The sequence below is a fragment of the Pteropus alecto genome, unplaced genomic scaffold (assembly GCF_000325575.1).
Source record: "Pteropus alecto unplaced genomic scaffold, ASM32557v1 scaffold42, whole genome shotgun sequence".
Lineage (NCBI taxonomy): Eukaryota > Metazoa > Chordata > Mammalia > Chiroptera > Pteropodidae > Pteropus > Pteropus alecto.
The window spans coordinates 11,893,778-11,911,586 of NW_006434825.1; the positions used below are offsets into that span (position 1 = coordinate 11,893,778).

Sequence of the window (17,809 nt, forward strand, 5' to 3'; positions counted from 1 at the left end):
GCAGAGGGTCTCTGTGAGTAGGCCAGAGGATTGATCTGTAAACACATAAGAGGAAGCTATACAAGACCAGAGGAAAGAAGTAGGCTGAATAATTCCTGGAGCTCACATAGTTTGTGTTCCCACCAATGAGAGTGAAAGACCTTTTAATATATGGGAGATTAGCTAGGCTGCTCAGAAGGACATTGCCTTAATAGTCAGGCTAAATTAGCTCTAGATGACATAACAGTTGTCCTAGCAAAGCACTGAGATCACCCTTTAGAAGTGGGATAGACACAACCTCCCTAAAATATGGTTCGTATGTCAAGACTGATAAGGCTACATGCTCTCCAAGAGGATACAGAAATGTTTATTACATATGAGGCTTTATAGGGAGAACAGGATAACCTCCCAAGTCAGTCTGAAATGGCTTCAGAGAGCTGGGAAAGGACACTGACTTGGAGCTTATGGATATACAAATAAATAGCCGACAAGCACAGGAAAAGAGGCTCAATCTCATTAGTCATTAGATAAATACAAATCAAAACCACAATGTGAGATTGATGGTTGAGATACCATTTCACACCCTTTAGGTTAGCTATTATTTCAAAAAATGGAAAATAAATGCTGGGGAGGATGTGGAGAAACTGAAACCCTTGTACATTGCTAGGATGGTGATGTAAAATGGTACAGCTGCTATTGAAAATGGTTTGGCTAAACTTCGAATTCCCATATGATCCAGCAGTTCCATCCTAGGCATATGTCCAAAGGAAGTGAAAGCAGAGACTCGAACAGATACCTGTATGCCAGTGTTTATTGCATAGCCAAAAAGTGGCAACAACCCAAGTCTCCATCAACAGATGAATGAATAACAAACTGTGATCCATATGTACAAGAGAATATTATTCAGCCATTAAAAGGAATGGAGTTTGATGTATGCTATAACACAGGTGAACGTTGGAGACATTACGCTAAATGATTTAATTAAGCTAGATGCAAAAAGACAAATATTGTATAATTCCCCTTATATAAGTTAACTAGAATAGATAAGTAGAGGTTACTAGGGCCTGAGGCAAGGGAAAATGGGGAGTTATTGCTTAATGATTACAGAGTTTTTGATTGGTATAATGAAAAAGTTTTGGAAATAGTGGAAAATGTTTGTACAACATTTGTGAATGAAATTAATGCCACTGATTTATACACTTGAAAATAGTTAAAATGGCAAATTTATGTTATATATTTTTACCACAATTAAAAAAAATGTAATATGCAATAACCATTGAACTGTATAGAGTGGGTGAACTGTATGGTATATGAATTATATCTCAATAAAGCTGTTTAAAAATAAACAAAAAACTCTATTATATAATTAACCAAATAATTCTAATTAGAGTATCGTAGGAGGAGAAGGGAGTAAGAAAGCTAAAAAGCCTACATTTTCAAGTTTTTGAGTCAATAAATAATATCTAAATTTTGTGACTAAAGAGCTGGTAGTTATATATATTATTTAGAAATATAGAAGAAAATGCCAGTAAATACTAACAGTTAAAAGTGTTTAAAGTGGTCGCTGGGAGAACAGAACAAGGGGAGTGGGGAGTGTGGGGACGGTGAGGACAGGGAGCTATTCAAACTGTTTGACAGCTCAATGTATTATCATAAAGTAAACATCTAAATAACCACAACCAAATCAAGGCATGGACATTGCAAGGACCCCAAAAGCTCCTTCCTGCCTCCTCCAGTTGCCACCCCAAACCTGAGTTTGATGATAATCACTTTCTTGTTTTCCTATATAAAGGCATGACCTGAGCATGCATCCCTATGCATTAAGTTTAGCCCTCTCTGTTATTTTTTTTTTTTAAAAACTTTTTATTGAAGAAAAATACCCATACAGAAAAGTTCACATACCATAAGTGCATATAGCATGCTGAATGTTCACACAATGAACACCCCCATGTATCCAGTACCTGGATCAATATACTGCACTTTACCAGCAATCAGAAGCCCTTCCTTATGCTCCACCTTCCAGTTATTACCTCCCCCAAAGATAACCCTAACCTGACTTCAATGGCAGAGATCAATTTTGCCTGTTTCTGTACTTTTAAAAATGGAATAATACAGTATTATTTTGTGCCTGACTTCTTCCACTCAACACTTGTGAGATTCTTGCAAGTTGTTGTGTGTAACTGTAGTTTGTTCTTTTTCATTGCTATGTACTAGTCCATGGAGTTACTAGAGCAGTTTATTTCTCTATTGTTGGGTTATTTTCAGTTTGGAATTATTAAAAATAGTTCTTCTCTGAACATGTCTTTTTATGCAGGCATTTCTGCTGGGTCTTTAGGGAAAAAATTGCTAAGTCCTTGGATATACATGTCTCAAACTTTAGTAAATAATGTCAAACTGTTTTCCAAAGTAGTTTTTCTGTTTATACTGCCACCAGCTGGGTGTGAGAATGCCTGTTGCTCCACATACTTGCTACCACTTGGTATTATCTCTTAAATTTTAGTTATCTTCTCGATGAGTTTTATTCTGAATTTCCTTACTAATATTTTCATATTCTTATTGGCCAACTGAATATACTTTCTTGTAAAGTTTCTATTCATATGTCTTCCCCACTTTTATGTCTCTGGATGCAAGCCCTTTGTCAATTATATGTGTTAAAAATTTCTCCCACTCTGTGGCTTGCTTTCTTACTCTTTTTAGTGGTATTTTATGATAAGCATAAATTATTAATTTTAATGAATCCAATTTATCAACCTTTTCCTTTGTCATTATGTCCAGTGTTCCTAGGCTGAGGTCACAAATATTATCTTCCTATACTACCTTCTAGGAGTTTTATTCTCTTACCTTTGGCATTTGGATCAATAACATATTCAATTTAATTTAATTTTGTATTTCGTTTTCTGTGTGTTGTGGCCTAGGGGTCAACATTCTTTTAATTACAGTTGGCATTCAATATTATTTTATATTAGTTTTTGGGTGTATAGCACAGTGGTTAGACATTTATATAATTTACAAAGTGATCCCTTCATCAGTCTAGTATCCACCTCCCCCCACTCCCCAAATGGATATCCAGTTGTCCCAGTTGATTCCTATGGGTTCATCCTTATTCTCCTCTACCTCACATCCTGCTCTCCTTCCTAACTTCTACCCTTGTTTACTTGTACAGTCTGAAGATTCAGCACCAGATGAACAGGTAACAGCCTTTCATAGATTTTTCCATTGGTTCCTACATATGCGTTAGGTCTAATCCCTATAATAAATTTATCATTTTATATCATTCAATAATGCATCTACTTATCTGATCAAACACTGGATGATATAATACTCTGACAGTGGGAAGACTCACTCTACTAGATATCAAGACTTGTTTTAAAATTGTCGTAATTAAGACAGTGTAGTATTGTTACTATGATAAACAGTCCAAATAAAGGGAACAGAATTCAAAAGTAGACCCACACCTATGTAACATAGGTGGCACTATAGTCTCCCTTTCTCCCAATTTCAAGTTACCATAGAAGGAATTTAGATTTGGCTCTGGCCCACCCTTGTGGATTGGGAGAGGAAAATGGCCAAACATGGAGCATCTGTAGTAAACCAAACAGTTGGCACTAGTTCCGCACCCCCCCCTTTTTTTTAAGATTTTCTTTTCAAGATTTGATTTTCCCCTTCCATTAAACAGTTAAAAAAAAATCAGAGGACCTTATCTGAAAAATCTAAAATCTTTACAAACTTCCTTTTGCTATTATCAAACAAGTTACTATTTATTTTATAAATGGTATCAGCTTCTTAAAAAAACAAATTTAAATTATTCAGCGAGAGATTGGGGATGCACCCACTGTCCTACTCCATTACGGGGTCAATAAACTCTGAACTCTATTTCTTTGTGTTCTGTGGGATCAGGCTTTTAGCAGTGAATACGGTAAGATGCCTCTGCCTTCCTGAGATGAGACAAAGCTGGAGGCCAATGGAAACCACTCACCTTGAGCAGCTAGAGCTAAATCACAAGACCCCTTACCATCCAAGAACCTACGGGACTACATCCTCTACCCTCTCCACATGTGAAAAAGGAAGAACATTCACACCTGGCTCCATGCCCAAAATGTTTATTCTTAGCATATGCTTGTGCCCAAATGACTAGGAGGGGGACTTTCTGAGACTTCGCTGAGGTGACCTCTGGGGAACTGGCCAGGTCACCAGAGCCACAGGATGAGAACTGAGAAGATGGCAGAAGCCTCAAGGCTTAGAACAAGGTGTGGGGAGGCTTTCGAAGGCCTTTGGAGAACATGATTGGTTGGCCACTTGGTCATCTCCAGGTGTGTGGCCAGGTGTTCTCTGTGAGGCTGGGACAGGAGGTGAGAGTGGCAGGACCTGCCCACCTGCCTGTCTGGAAACTCATCCTCTGAAGGGCTCTGACCACGGTTTTCATCTCTCACCTGGTGATGGGAGTGAGCAGTCAGTGGCCCCCGCAGCACCCACCTCACCTGCTCAAACAACTGAACCACCCTTGTGCCCAACCCAGCATAATACCTGTTCCACTTGTCCGAAGACCCGCAGTAGATTTCCACGAAGGACGCCCTGGAGCTCCTCCTCACTCCAGCCACGTCTCAGCAACTCTTCTATTAGTACCGGGTATGTGGACACGTCCGACAGCCCCTGGGGGAACCTGTGTGACCACCAGCCAGTTCTGTGGGACCTCAGCCCTGATCTTGGTCTAGGACCATTATCTTACCAACCTCAAATCACATATGGGAAGGTGAAGGCCATGTTTTTCAGGTTACTGAATGCAACTTTGGAAGCTCCTTAAAGATTGGGCTTTTGCAGCATCTACCTGCTGAGCAGATGATCAGCCCACAACACATCTGCTGGGCTGGGAGTGGAGGTTGTGCTGGGCAGATGAGATCTACCTGGGGGAGGGGAGTACTTAATGAGGGTGATGACCTAGACTGGCAGTGAGTTCAGGAGGCCACAGAAGGGACAGGGAGAGCTCAGGAAACAGGCCCTGGGTGTCAGGAGATCTCAAGTGGGCTGGAAGACAAAAGCTTATGGTTGAGGCTTGAAGGATTCGAGGACCACAGGATGGGGAATTAGAACTTCCTGCTATACCCAGCCTAAGAAAAACCCCAGGGAAATACTCACCGGCCAGACCCATCATAATTTCCGCCAATCCCGATGAATTCAGATCCAATGACTGCCCTGATGTGGTCAAAGTGATCTAGAGGGTGGAGGTTAGTGACGGACAGCACTGGGCTGGAGTCAGATCCTAGGATTAGCCCTGGTCTGGGAAAGCTCAGCCCTGGTTAATTCCCCTGGCCACAGCACTCCAGGCTATGGCAGCTGACTCCACAGAGCTCCTGGCCAGTTGTGAGTTCTGAAGTGGCTACAGGCTGGACACTGGACCCAGAGTGGACCTCAGAGCAGCCCCTTTGGACATTTTCCTGCCCAGGAGCCACCTCTCCTTGAAAGCCTAGTCAGGGATCTGCCTGTCCTATCCAGAGATGTGGGAATAAAAGTGAGACTCAGAGGCAGAGGCAATTGCCTCCCCAAACCCATCAGCATTGACTATGGGCCCAGATCTGGGTGGCAGTGAAGGGCTGTGTCTACTCTCCTGGGTTGTTGGGAGGTCTGCCCATTGCCCAGCAGGTGTGTTAGACTGCTGGAGTTGTCCTGAGGGTCCTGATGGCCACAAGCCCAAGTTTGAACTGCACAAGGAGTTGAAGTGGGGCTTACCTGCCACAGTGGACACATTAGCAAACAGGTTGCACTGCAGCACCCCTATAGACAGCGTCACCATCACAATGCCACCATTCTTCTTCTATAGGGATAAACAAATGGATACTCACCTTGGCCCTTCTGGCCTGGGGTCCCTGGTAGGACAGTGCTCAGTCTTGGCTTCAGGGGTTAGAAGACCCCTCACCTCTCAGTTTGTGGGTCCCTGGGTAGAACTGATTTGGCCTTGAGTTTCAGAGATGAAGGAAGGTTAACCAGCCTTGGGTCCAAGGGTAATTGGGGCCTGGGACGGTAACTTTGTTCAAGGTCAAGAATCTGTATGAAGCATGCCTAGTCCTAGGTTTGAGGGCTGGGGTGGCCGCTCACCACAAGTTGCAGGATGTCATCGGGAACATTCAGCAAACTGTCGCAAACAGCCCTGGCAGCTGAGTGGGAGAAGATCACAGGAGCCTTCGACACCTTCAGAGCTCGCCGCACCAAGGCATCCGATGCATGGGACAAGTCCACCATCATGCCCAGGCGGTTCATTTCCCCTACCACCTTCTGCAGGGACAGTTGTTGTTGTTGTTTATTTTTGTTTTTGTTTGTTTGTTTTTTTGGCAGGGGAGAGTGTCAGGGATGCACATGTGTGCATATATCTGTAGGGAACGGCTGGGTTAGGAAAGGGAACAGGAGTCCTACCTCACCAAAGCTTGTCAACCCGCTGACGTTGATGTAGAAGTGGTGTCTATACTTGGTGGAGCTCTCTGCCCTGCAGGACAGCAGAGGAGGGCAATCTAGTGGGTCATCAAAGCCTGGGGGCTCTGCAGTCCCCCTGTTTGTCCATCCACCGTTCCTCCAGAACAGAGTAAGAACCTGGGCCAGCTGCTTTCTGGGAGTGTGAGAGACCTGCTGGTAGCCAGTCTCCTTCTGTGGACTCCTCTGTCCTCAGCTCTCTGGCAGTTTCCCCACCATGCCATCTACCATTCCACCCTGGCCAGGCACTATGCTCACCAGGGCGTGCTGCAGGTGAAGGTGAGTGTTAGGTAGCGTACTCCCAGCAGATAGAAACTGCGCAGCACAGAGAGGCTGCTGTCCAGTGAGTGACCACCTTCCACACCAATGAGGCAGGCCAGCTTTTGAGTGCTGTTCAGACCTAGAAGAGGATGGATAACCAAGTGGTCAGGGCTTAGAGCCAGAACCACCAGAGAGCGCCCCTGACTATTCTCCCATTTGCCAGCCCACCTTTGGCTGAGGTCACAAGCTCCAGTTCAGAGTAGGAGGCACACATGCGATGAATGAGGTCAATCTGCTCCAGTGTGAGGCGCACAGCATCCTGGTCCTGGGACTGGCATGGGGTGTAGGCTGACCAGAACTAGGGTAGGCCCGGGGGTCCATAATGAGATCAGGGTGGTCTCTGACGCACTTGGCCTGCCACTCTTCCTTAGCCCCCAAGGTACTCATTTGGGTCAGTGACCCAAGTGAAGCACTGCATGACCCCATGGTACCTTGATGACTATTCAATTTGCTGCCAGCAGCCAAACTGTGGACTCATGACATATCATCATTGCCTGCTGTTTGTCTATGTGCTATGTGAATGCCCCAAGGCCAATCCACCAGGTCCTTTGTGGTTTTAGCATCTCCCACACTCACCAGGGATTTTTCTGGCCAATTTTTGTGTGTCTCCACAGAACCTAGGCACCCATGTGGCTGGCCTGTCTTGGCCTCCAATGCCCCCACACTCCCCAGCAACCACATGATGGCACGCTGTGTGTCCTATGATACCTAGTAACCCAGAGGACTGCCTACCCAGGTTTCTGTGGCCCTCAAATACCCCAGCAATCATTCTGTGGCACCCTGTGTCTGAGGTACCTGGGCACCCACGAGGCCATCCCTAAGCTTGTCCAGGCTGGTCTGGCCACGACTGAAGTTGCGTAGGTTAACATCTTGCAGCCTGTTCTGGAAAAGCTGTTTCAGGAGCAGGGGCAGGTGGTTGTGGCTGAGGGAGTCAAGGCAAGGTTAGAGTGGGGACATGGCTTCCAGGTCAGGCAGGACATGTCGACATGCCTGGGCCTATCCTGTCCCACCTCTCCTCCCCACCTCACGCAGACAACATGGAGACCTCCAGAGGTTCAGCTTGGGGGGCATTGTTCCACCAGGAACGGAGTAATAATGGGGGAAGGGAGCCCATGGGTGACGGTGGAGAGAGTGTATCCAGGTGTGGTGTGAAGGAGCCTCCTCACTAGCCTCGCATGCTCAGGAACCCCTGCCCTGCCTAAGGGTGAGCTCAGCCCCCTCTGGTCCCCACACCGCGTCTACGCACCCATCCACGAGCGGGAAGTCCCGCATCAGGGCCTGCACGCGCTCCCGCGTACTCCGGACGCTGGGGGTGCCTGGCCTGGTCGGGGCTCTGGTGGGTCCCAGCACTGTCGGGGCGCTGGAGGCGCCAGGCACGGCCTGGGTGCGGGTTATGGGCCACGGTAGCAGCCACAGCAGAAGCAGCAGACGCAGCAGAGGCCGCAGGCCGAGCACGTGGGGACCTTCAAGGCCCGTGGGCTGCATGCCTCGCAGGGCCATGCAGGCGGGCAGGGGCTGGTCTCGAGAGCCCGAGAAGGGCAGGAGAAGCGCAGAGGAGCAGAGGGCGACAATGGGGTCCCGACCGTCGATTTAGGTGACTCAGCAGCACGGCCTCGAGAGGAGAGGAATCAGGACGTGGCGACAGGCGCCTGGGCATCCGCAACACCGCCACCAGGGGGCGGCACGGCCCTCGCTCCCCCAACTAGGAGGGCTCCCGGATGGGCCAGGCTGGCCTCTGCCGCGAGCGCCCTCTAGCGACCCATCGCTGTCTCCCTCCGCCCCTGCTCCTGGCCCTGCATCCACGGCTCTTCCGGGCTTCCTAAACCAACAACAGACTAGGGGAGGCCAGTGGGGCAACTGAGGCCCAGGAATGTTCCTAATCTCACCGCTAACCAGACAAGTCTCAGGTCTATGTGGGCTTTGAGCTGCAGGGCTGTGCTTCACCCTCCAACAGGCCGCCGGCCGAGCACGCGGGGACCTTCAATGAAATTCTATGAAATTATTCTATGAAATTCTAAGCCCCAGCTCAGAAGAGTGAATTAGATCTGTTTTGACTGACAGAAAAAAGATTCCCGACCTATATAATAAAAATGAAATTTAAGAACAATATTTAGGGGAGACCATTTTGTTTTAGCATCTAGTATTGAAATTTGTGTCTGTACATATGTTAAAAAGACTCTAGAGGAGTTCACATACTAAACAGTTAATAGTAGCCATCTTGGGAAGGGGATTACCTGCTCCCTAGTCACTTTATTTACTTTCCATGTAATATGGTTATCTTGGCTGAGGGAATCCATGGATAGTGCCAGTGAGAACTGGCCAGGGTGGTAAGAGTTTAGTGGAGGCACCAGAGCAGTGGCTGAGCCTTAAAAGGATGTCAGGCCAGGGGAGTAGAGAGGGCATCCCAGGTTGGCCAGTAGCCCAGTCGTCCTGATTTGGGCAGGATGACTGTGCTGTGGGAAGGAACTGGAAGATCCTTGAAGGCAGAGGGGGACAAGATGAGGTTGGAGCTCTTGGTGCTAAGAGCATGGGGAGCTTCGTCTGATACATGACTTCACCTGGGGCGGAAATCCTTCAAAATAAGAGAGTTTTCAGGCTGGCCAGAGGCCTGGACAGTATAATTTATTGTTTTCTTCAGAAAAAGCCCTGGTTTAGGGGGAACTGACCTCAGAACTGCATTCAGGTAGCATCTGAGCCTCCTGGACCTGCATCAGGTTCTGCCAGGCTGAGAAGGGCCAACAGCATAGACTGAAATCCGAGTTGTCACCCCTTTTACATCTGCATCTGTCTCCTGTTCTCCCACCTGGGCTCTGTGATAAGTAGGCCTTCCCTCTGGGCACCAGGAGAAAGGCCTTGGCCTCTGGTGACCACTGCCCCCATCCATCTCTGCCCCCTCCTCATGGTGTTACAGACCAAGTCTGACTCAGCTACCTCTAACTTTGGCTCTCTCAGAAAGGAGGAGCGGGGAGAGAGGGAGAGAGAATGAGAGAATTTGTTTTTTTCTGGCGTCTCATGTACTTTGCTGACCTGCCATGGAGGTTTTCGTTTAAGAGACATTAAACAACATAATGAATGATTACTTTACTGACAGTTTATCAAAAGTGTGAAAGCATTGTATATACAGCTGTTTCCTATATTAATCTTAGGTGAAAGGAGAGGGCCTAATGTTTATAATAAAATTTTAAAATGTTATCACTTTAATACATAAACAGTTCCAAATGTCTGGTTTGGTTAAGTAAATCAAAGTTACAGTCCTCCTGACAACAACAAGAAAAGTTGGGCAAAATATAAAAAGGATCTTCTCAAGGCACCAGGGAGTTAAAATACTAAAAAATTACTTGTCCAGGATCCAGGGAGAATAGAAGAAACCCAGAGATGGGCCCAGGTTTTAGACTGTTTCTTCCACTAGGGGCATTGTAGGGCTGAGACAGATTAGCTTCCAGGGTCCACCAAGGTCAGGAGAAACCTGATGGGCCCTTAGTTTTGAGTTGGAATACAAAAGAATACACCCTAGGAGAAAGTGAATCAGGCCTGGAGGAATCCTGGTTATTAAGAATTGTCTCTCAACTCCAGATCCAGCCTCCTGTTCTCTGCTCTGTGGAGCTGGGACTCAAGGGAAACTGAAAGGCAGGAGGAGAAAACAGAAATGTTTTTTTCTGTTCCTGTCACTGCTGCTCTAGCAGTGGCAATTGGCTGTAGTCTCCAACTTCTGGCTGTGACAGAGTAGCCTTGCCATGCCCATTTAGAACACCTGCACCAGCTGAGTACAGCCTCATCTCAGAAGTTTGAGCCCCAACTATACAGGGCCCTCCTCTAAGCTTCTATCTTATAGTAACTCTCACTTCTTCCCATATTTTCCTAAATGGACTCTGAACTGAATCAGCTCACCTTGAAAGGCAGCAGAGAACATGATCTGGGTTGTTTGGGAAGATACCATTGATTGTGATGTTTTAAAGCCCTGTGAGCCATAAAAGGGAGAAAAACGGAGACAGACAAGTAAGGTGATCTCAGAGCACTACTCAGTTGATCCAAAAGGAGTGAAGAAAGGAGAGAAGAGGTGAAACAAATACAAAGCACTATTAAAACTTTCTGAGTAACAGTGCTGAACCCACCAATATGGAGCCTGAAGCAAGAGGAAAAATGTGTACTCTGATGTACAATTTTAATGTATTTTTTGTTTTATTTTTAATATATTTTTAATAGTTAACCTTTCCAGAACATTAAAATAGTTGAAAATGTTAAAGAACTGAAAAAAAAGGTATACTAAAACTCACAACATTATTTTACATTTCCATAATTTTATTTATATCCACACCAAAATTATAATTGTACTTTCCTGGCTTTAATGAAGCAAACTCATGAATAATATTTTCAAACCTACTTCTTTGCTTAGCTCACTTTCTGTTGCGAGATTGCATGTTTGACAATTTCTCTTGACCAAATAATTTTTAAATAACTGCAGCTTACCGAAACTTCGCTTAAAGGATGCTACTGTGACTGGTATAGGTAAAGTTTTTTTTCAAGGTTACTTCTAAATTTGGATAAGATTCTACTAAGCAAAATATGAATCATTTCAGAAGATCCAAACAGAATGCTGATTTTATAATACAAAGCATCAATATTGCATGTTTTTTAAAACAACTTCAGATGGAATTTCTACAGGACATGAAATTTCAGAATAAGTAAGAGCCAAGTCCATGGCTACTTTTGCCAAATCAAATGTATTTCTAGAACATAAATTTTCTTCAGTTCAAAATTCAAAATCTGAAGATATTTTGTTTAAATGTTAATACCTCCATTTCAAATATGAAATTAGGGTACTTATAACGTCTTTAATTTATACTAGATATGCACTTTTCCTATAATAACTGATATTCTTATTAGGAGATTTGTATATTTCCGATTTCTCTCTCTGCTTTTATTAGTCTGAAATGCATTTGTTTTCCTTCATTTTTGAAGAATATTTTCACTGTGCACAGAATTCAACATTGGTAGTTACTTTCACTCATCAGGTTAAAGATATTCCACTGTGTAGATTCCCATTATTTCTGTTGAAAATTCAGTTGTCAATTTTACTGTTGTTCCTCAAGTTAATGTGAATTTTCAAAATATGACTGCTTTCACGATAACCTTTTGTCTTTGGCTCCTTGTTTTTGTTTTTTTTTTTTGACTTTGAAGTACATAGTTTGGGATTATTATGAATAGTCCTGCTATAAATATTATTTCATATACCTTTTGGGAAATGTATGTATACACTCTTCTTAGATATATACCTGGGGTGAAATTGCTCAGTCATGGGCTATGCATAGACTATTAGTATTACTATTTTTATTAGCCATTATTTATTGTTATCATGTTATTTATGATTAGCTGTCATTATTAACACTGTATTAACTCTTAATTTTGGCTATTATTAGTGCAGTTATTGTTATCATTAATGGCCTAGGGGTAAGATGGGGTGGTTATCTAAGTATCCTGTGCCTCACAGAGAGGAAATCCCTGAGGGGTAGGTGAGGGATGGGCCCACATCCAGGGCAGTCCAACATTGAGGCCCGTGGCCCATTATGTGGCCTGACACTCTGAGCTCTGTCCAAATAGGAAAAAGATCATTTGTGATCCAAGCAGGTTCCCTACTTGGGAATTTGAATCAGAATTCCCTGAAAGATCCCCAGGTGGTGGACAGAGGGTCAGGATGGGGATTGAGGTGAGCTACTCAGAGAGAACCCAGAGTAGGGTCCACCCTCTTGTAGCCAAAGCCACCCACTCTCTCCTTGTGGTGCCCAATCACCTGGGTGGGTTTCCTCAGGCCCCTGCCAACAGGTCTTCCTTGAGTAACTTGTGGCTGAACTGCAGGATGCCCTACCAGTGACCAGCATTGGGAACCTATGCCACCAGACCCCACCACAGAGGACACTCATGCCTGGTTCCAGTCTAAAATATTTATTTTTAGGAAATGTTTGTGCCTGCACAACAGGGGAATTTTGTGGGGTGTCCACGGCTGCCAAAGTGACATCTGGCAGGATTAATGGGGTTGCAAGAGCCACAGAATGAGGACTGGGAAGGAAGCAGAAACTGTGAGGCTTGGGACCATGTGGGGGGAGGATTTTGAGAATGACTCCTTAGGTGACATCTTGGGTGTCCAATGTGTCGAAGTCTCAGTTAGTTTCTGGTCTGGAGGCATAAACTGTCTCTGATGCAGGCGTGAGAGGACAGAGCGGCAAGAGCTGCCTAGCTGCTCATCCGGGAACTCATCCTCCAAGGGCCTTTGCCCCTTGTTTTTCTCCCGTACCTGGAGGCAGAAGTTGGTGGTCAGCAGCTCCCACAGCTTCCCTCAACACACCTGCTCAGACTCCTGAGATACTCTTTTGCCCAGCCCCGCATACCTGTTCTACTTGTTCGAAGACCCGCAGCAGATTTCCACGAAGGACGCCCTGGAGCTCCTCCTCACTCCAGCCACGTCTCAGCAACTCTTCTATTAGTACCGGGTATGTGGACACGTCCTCCAGACCCTGGGGGAACCTGTGTGGCCATCAGACAACCAGATATTGGGCCCCAGACCTGTTCTCTGGTCCTGACTCAGAACCACAGCCCTATGTGTTCAGGGTCCACGGAACCCCAGCCTTGGTCAAATATGGGAAATGGAGACTTGGAGAGAGTAAATATTCACCCCTGCTCTTCATCCTTTAGAAGGAGACTCCCAAACCTCTTTGAATATTTATCAAAACTCATTTGAACGGCACAATTAAGATCTATGCCTTTCACTGAATGCAAATTTTTCCTCCATATATAAAAAGAAGAAAAACTTAAGAACTGGGTTGAACCCCTGCATGCACAGACCCAGCTTCAAGCAGAGAAGATCCTCTCATTCCAGGCCTTGCTAAGAGTCTGCTTAGAGACAGAGGGTCTGTGGCGAAAGGGGTAGGTACACATGCTGGGGAGATGAGCTCTGTCTGGTGGCTTAGCCAAATATGATGACTTAGAGGGGGACCAAATGGACCAAAGACAGACAGAAAAGCCCAGAAAACAGACCCTGGGAGAGGGGAGATGCCAGGTGGGCCAGCAGACCTGAGGTTGTGGTCCAGGCCTAACAACCACAAGGACCATGCTGTAGTGGGCATGGTGACTATGAAGGCCCCACTGCTGCACAGCCAGGCCCAGACAAGCCAGAGGGAAGCACTCACCGGCTGGCCCCATCATAATCTCCACCAATTCCGATGAACTTGGATCCAATGACTGCCCTGATGTGGTCGAAGTGATCTGAGGGATGGAGAGTCAGCGATGTGGGGCTTCTAGGGCAGGGATGGGGGGTGGGGACTGGGTTCTGCTGATTCCCCTTCTTGTAGTCTGTAGGTCATGCAGGCCAATTCCTTCATGGACTGGCACCCACTGTGCCAACTTGAGGGCCCTGAGCTTTGACCAGAAGTGACCCCAGCTGGCTCTAAAATGGACTTCATTTTTCTTTTTTTTGGACTTCATATTTGAAATGGACCCCAGAGCCATGAGTTTGGTCCATTTCACATCAGGATTCTCCCTGTCTTGAGTCTCCTTGAGAACCAGTGGGGGCTCCTTTCCATGTGCGCGGAGGATGGGACGAAGAGAGGACAAAGAGTACAACTGACAAAGACCACAGAGATCTAAGGGGCTGTCAAGTCTCTTGGCCAGAGGCAAGGGCAGGGCACTTTGGGAGCCCCTGCAGAGGCACAAGTGGTCGGCACTCAAGCTTTAGATCTGACTGCCTCCCTTATACCCATCAGTATTTGATTATCCACTCTGGTTCCAGTTCCACGTGGCACCCAGGTGCTGTGTACTGTCCATTTTGGGGTTTTTGGGAGCTATGCCTACTGCCAAAGGGTGGGTCAAACCACTGGGGCTGTTCTGAGGTCCAACACCCTTCAAAGATTCAGGTCCAAATTAGAGCTGTTCAGAGTCTAGGGCGGGCCTTACCTGCCACAGTGGAGACATTGGCTAAAAGGTTGCACTGCAGCACCCCCGCAGAGAAGGACACCATCATGATGCCACCATTCTTCTTCTGCAGGGATGGACAAATGGATACTCAACTTGGCCCCCCAGCACAGCTACCTGCCTGTTCACCCACTGGGCCCCTGTGAGGAAGGCGTTTAGTCCTGGCTTTGAGTCAGAGGAGACTTCACCTTGCTGGTTTGTGTGAATGGAGGAGTCTCAGCCCTAGTTTGGGTGGTGTCTTGGCCCTGGGTTTGAAGGTTTAGAGGAGTATTTACCACCTAGAACTCCAACTTGAGTTCAAGGTTCAGGGGTTGTGGACTGTGGGTTTGTGGGGTAGAAGTTCAGCTTGGGGTTTAAGGAATTTGAGGGAGCTGGGGCTTAGGTTTGAGGGCTCCTGGTTTAAACCTCTTGCTTCAGGTTCAAGAGCCGGGCAGTCTCTCACCAAAAGCTGCAGAATATCATCAGGAACATTCCGTGCATTCTTGCACACCCCTCGGGCAGCTGAGTGGGAGAAGATCACAGGTGCCTGTGATACTGCCAAGGCCCGCCGTGCCGTGTCATCTGAGACATGGGACAAGTCTACCATCATGCCCAGGCGGTTCATTTCAATCACTACCTTCTGCAGAGATAGGAGCGAGGGGAGGACAGGGGAGAGGCATTAGGGGTGCACATGTATGTGCACTTATTTATAGAGAACAGGTAGGGTGTATACATGCATGTGGGGCAGGGTATGGAACCAGGGTCCTCACCTCACCAAAGCTGGTCAGCCCAGTGACGTTGTTGTAGAAGGAGTGGATGCCCTTGGCTGAGCTCTCTGCCCTGCAGGATGGCCAAGAGGCAGTCTGACTGGTGGCCATGATTTGGCCACAAGAGCCTAGAGGCCCTATCAAACCCTCTAACCCTACAACCCCCCAGAGCAAGAGCAAGAACCCAAGCTGGGCAGTGCTTGGCAGTAGGAAGGTCCCACTGGGGATCCAGTTTTGATCTGTGAACCCAACTCCCCTCCCCACTCCAGGGTCAGTGGCAGATCCCAGGGGTAAAGCATGGTCTGGGCCCCAGTGTGATCTTGAGCAGATCTCTGCCTCAGTGGGCCCATACCATCTGCACTGTGCTTACCAGGGCGTGTTGCAGGTGTGAGTGAGTGTCAAGTAGCGCACACCCAGCAAATAGAAGGTACGCAAGACAGAGAGGCTACTGTCCAGTGAGTGGCCACCCTCCACACCAATGAGGCAAGCCAACTTCCGGCTACTGTTCAGAGCTGGGGGCAGAAAGTTCAGGTGATCACTTTCAGGAGCTGAGGTAGCTCAATTAAGTCCCTAATACCATCCACCCACCCAACCCCCACCAACCTGCCTACCTTTAACCGAAGTCACAAGCTCCATCTCAGAATAGGAGACACACATACGGTGAATGAGGTCAATTTGCTCCAGGGTCAGGCGCACGGCATCCCTTTCCTGGGTCTGGCACGGGATGTAGGCTGACCAGAACTGGGGGGAGGCCGGGGGTTGGCTTGGGCAGGGGTGGCTTTAGAGGTCCACCTTTCATGGCCTCCACATCGCGCACAGCACCCCTTGGGCCCAGGGGTCACATACTTGTTTTGTGGCACCTGGATGCCCACCAAACTGGCTCACTATGGCCCCTGCATTCCCCAGCATGCATGTCATGGCACTTTTTGGATCACTATAGTAACTGAGTTCCCATGTGACTAACTTGTTGTGGTGTTTAGGGCCCCCATACCCCCCACATTCCCCAGCAGCCAGTGACGCCTCATGTGTCCCTGTGGTACCTGGGCACCCACAAGACCATCTCTAAGTCTGTCCAGGTTGGTCTGGCCGTGGCTGAAATTGCGCAGATTAACATCCTGTAGCCCATTGCGGTAAAACTGCCTCAGGACCAGGGGCATGTCATTGTGGCTGGAAGGAGGTTAAGGCAGGGTCAGGTCAGGGGCAAATGGGTAGACTCCTTTAGGCCTGGGGACATGTTCCCAGGCCAGGGCCAGCGGAGGTGGGAGGAGGGGTTCCCCCACCCCACACTATCACACAGACTATACTAGGACCCAGTGGGGCTAGGGTATTCTCTACCAAGGAGGGGGTGACAGAGGAAGGGAAAGGGCATGAGGGGAAAGGGCACACAGGGGTGGTGAGAGGGAACCTCTTCATTAGCAGTACATGCTCAGGACCCCCTCCCCAGTCTAGGGGTGAGCTCGGCCTCATCTGTTCCCCCACCTAGCACCTACGCACCCGTCCACAAGCGGGAAGTCCTGCATCAGGGTCCTCGCAAGCTCCTGCAGACTCGGGGCGCTGGGGCCTCTCGGTGCGGTTGGGGAGCTAGGGGTGCCTGGCTGAGTCGGGTCGCTAAGGGCACCTGGCGTAGTCGGGGCACTGGGGGTGCCCAGCACCGTCGGAGTGCTGGAGGCGCCGGGCGTAGTTTGGGCGCGGGTCACCGGCCGCGGCAGCAGAGACAGCAGAAGCAGCAGACGCAGCAGAGGCCGCCAGCCGAGCAGGCTGAGACCCTCGAGGCCCTTAGGCCGCATGCTGCACAGGGCGGGGCAGGTGAGCAGGGTCTGATCTCGAGAGCCTGAGAGGGGTGGGCGAAGGGCAGAGGGAGATTATGGGGTCTCAACCGTCGACTCAGGCGACTCCGCGGCGCGGCATCGCGAGAGAGGGACGCAGTCTCAGGACCTTGCGACGGGTGGGCGAAGCGCTTCGACACCGCGCAGAGCGGCCGCCAGGGGGTGGTAAGGCCCTCCGGGTCCCAGCCCTGGGGGCGCCCTTGTGGGGTGGGCCGGCCTTCTCCGCGTGTGCTCATTGGCCTGCCATCGCAGGCTCCCCCGCCCCTGCCTCTTTCCCCACACCCGCTGCTCCGGGGGGCCAGATCCTGGTTTCTCTGACCCTGTCCCTGCCCCTAGCCTTACTCTCCAGAAGAAAGAGCCTGGAGTGCTGCTCCCATAGTGGCCCTCGCCACATCATAACCACACCTACCTGCAGTCTGGCTCGGACACTCCTAGATCCTCATGTAGCTGTCTTTGTGGTCTCGGTGCTCTGGGCTCCCGGTTTTCCTGTATGAGCCCTGTGGGGTGAGTGTAGGG

The 17,809-nt window shown here is 48.2% G+C and overlaps 2 protein-coding genes across 4 annotated transcripts in view; both read right to left on the bottom strand.

Annotated features, from left to right (window-relative positions):
- Positions 1 to 4,166: 4,166 nt before the first annotated feature.
- LOC102883814 (dipeptidase 3) lies at positions 4,167 to 8,244 on the bottom strand. The gene is made up of 10 exons (XM_006909867.3): positions 8,006 to 8,244; positions 7,555 to 7,681; positions 6,928 to 7,057; positions 6,697 to 6,838; positions 6,385 to 6,454; positions 6,070 to 6,246; positions 5,704 to 5,788; positions 5,113 to 5,188; positions 4,504 to 4,639; positions 4,167 to 4,409 (listed from the first exon to the last, which is right to left on the bottom strand). The coding sequence occupies exons 1-10, from the start codon at positions 8,242 to 8,244 to the stop codon at positions 4,167 to 4,169; spliced, it is 1,425 nt and encodes a 474-aa protein (XP_006909929.3).
- A 4,454-nt stretch (positions 8,245 to 12,698) lies between these two features.
- LOC102882799 (dipeptidase 2) overlaps positions 12,699 to 17,809 on the bottom strand; it is a 5,919-nt gene continuing 808 nt past the window's right edge. For 2 of the 3 annotated variants that reach the window (XM_006909788.3, XM_025045343.1), the window contains exons 2-12: positions 17,703 to 17,790; positions 16,962 to 17,298; positions 16,508 to 16,634; positions 16,079 to 16,208; positions 15,838 to 15,979; positions 15,471 to 15,540; positions 15,164 to 15,340; positions 14,704 to 14,788; positions 13,941 to 14,016; positions 13,143 to 13,278; positions 12,699 to 13,048 (exon numbers count right to left, since the gene is read on the bottom strand). In XM_006909788.3, coding sequence (XP_006909850.1) covers positions 12,782 to 13,048; positions 13,143 to 13,278; positions 13,941 to 14,016; positions 14,704 to 14,788; positions 15,164 to 15,340; positions 15,471 to 15,540; positions 15,838 to 15,979; positions 16,079 to 16,208; positions 16,508 to 16,634; positions 16,962 to 17,254 — 1,503 coding nt within the window. In that variant the 5' untranslated portion in view covers positions 17,255 to 17,298; positions 17,703 to 17,790 and the 3' untranslated portion in view covers positions 12,699 to 12,781. The remainder of the gene's footprint in view (positions 13,049 to 13,142; positions 13,279 to 13,940; positions 14,017 to 14,703; positions 14,789 to 15,163; positions 15,341 to 15,470; positions 15,541 to 15,837; positions 15,980 to 16,078; positions 16,209 to 16,507; positions 16,635 to 16,961; positions 17,299 to 17,702; positions 17,791 to 17,809) is intronic. The other variant, XM_025045344.1, reaches the window with a different exon arrangement.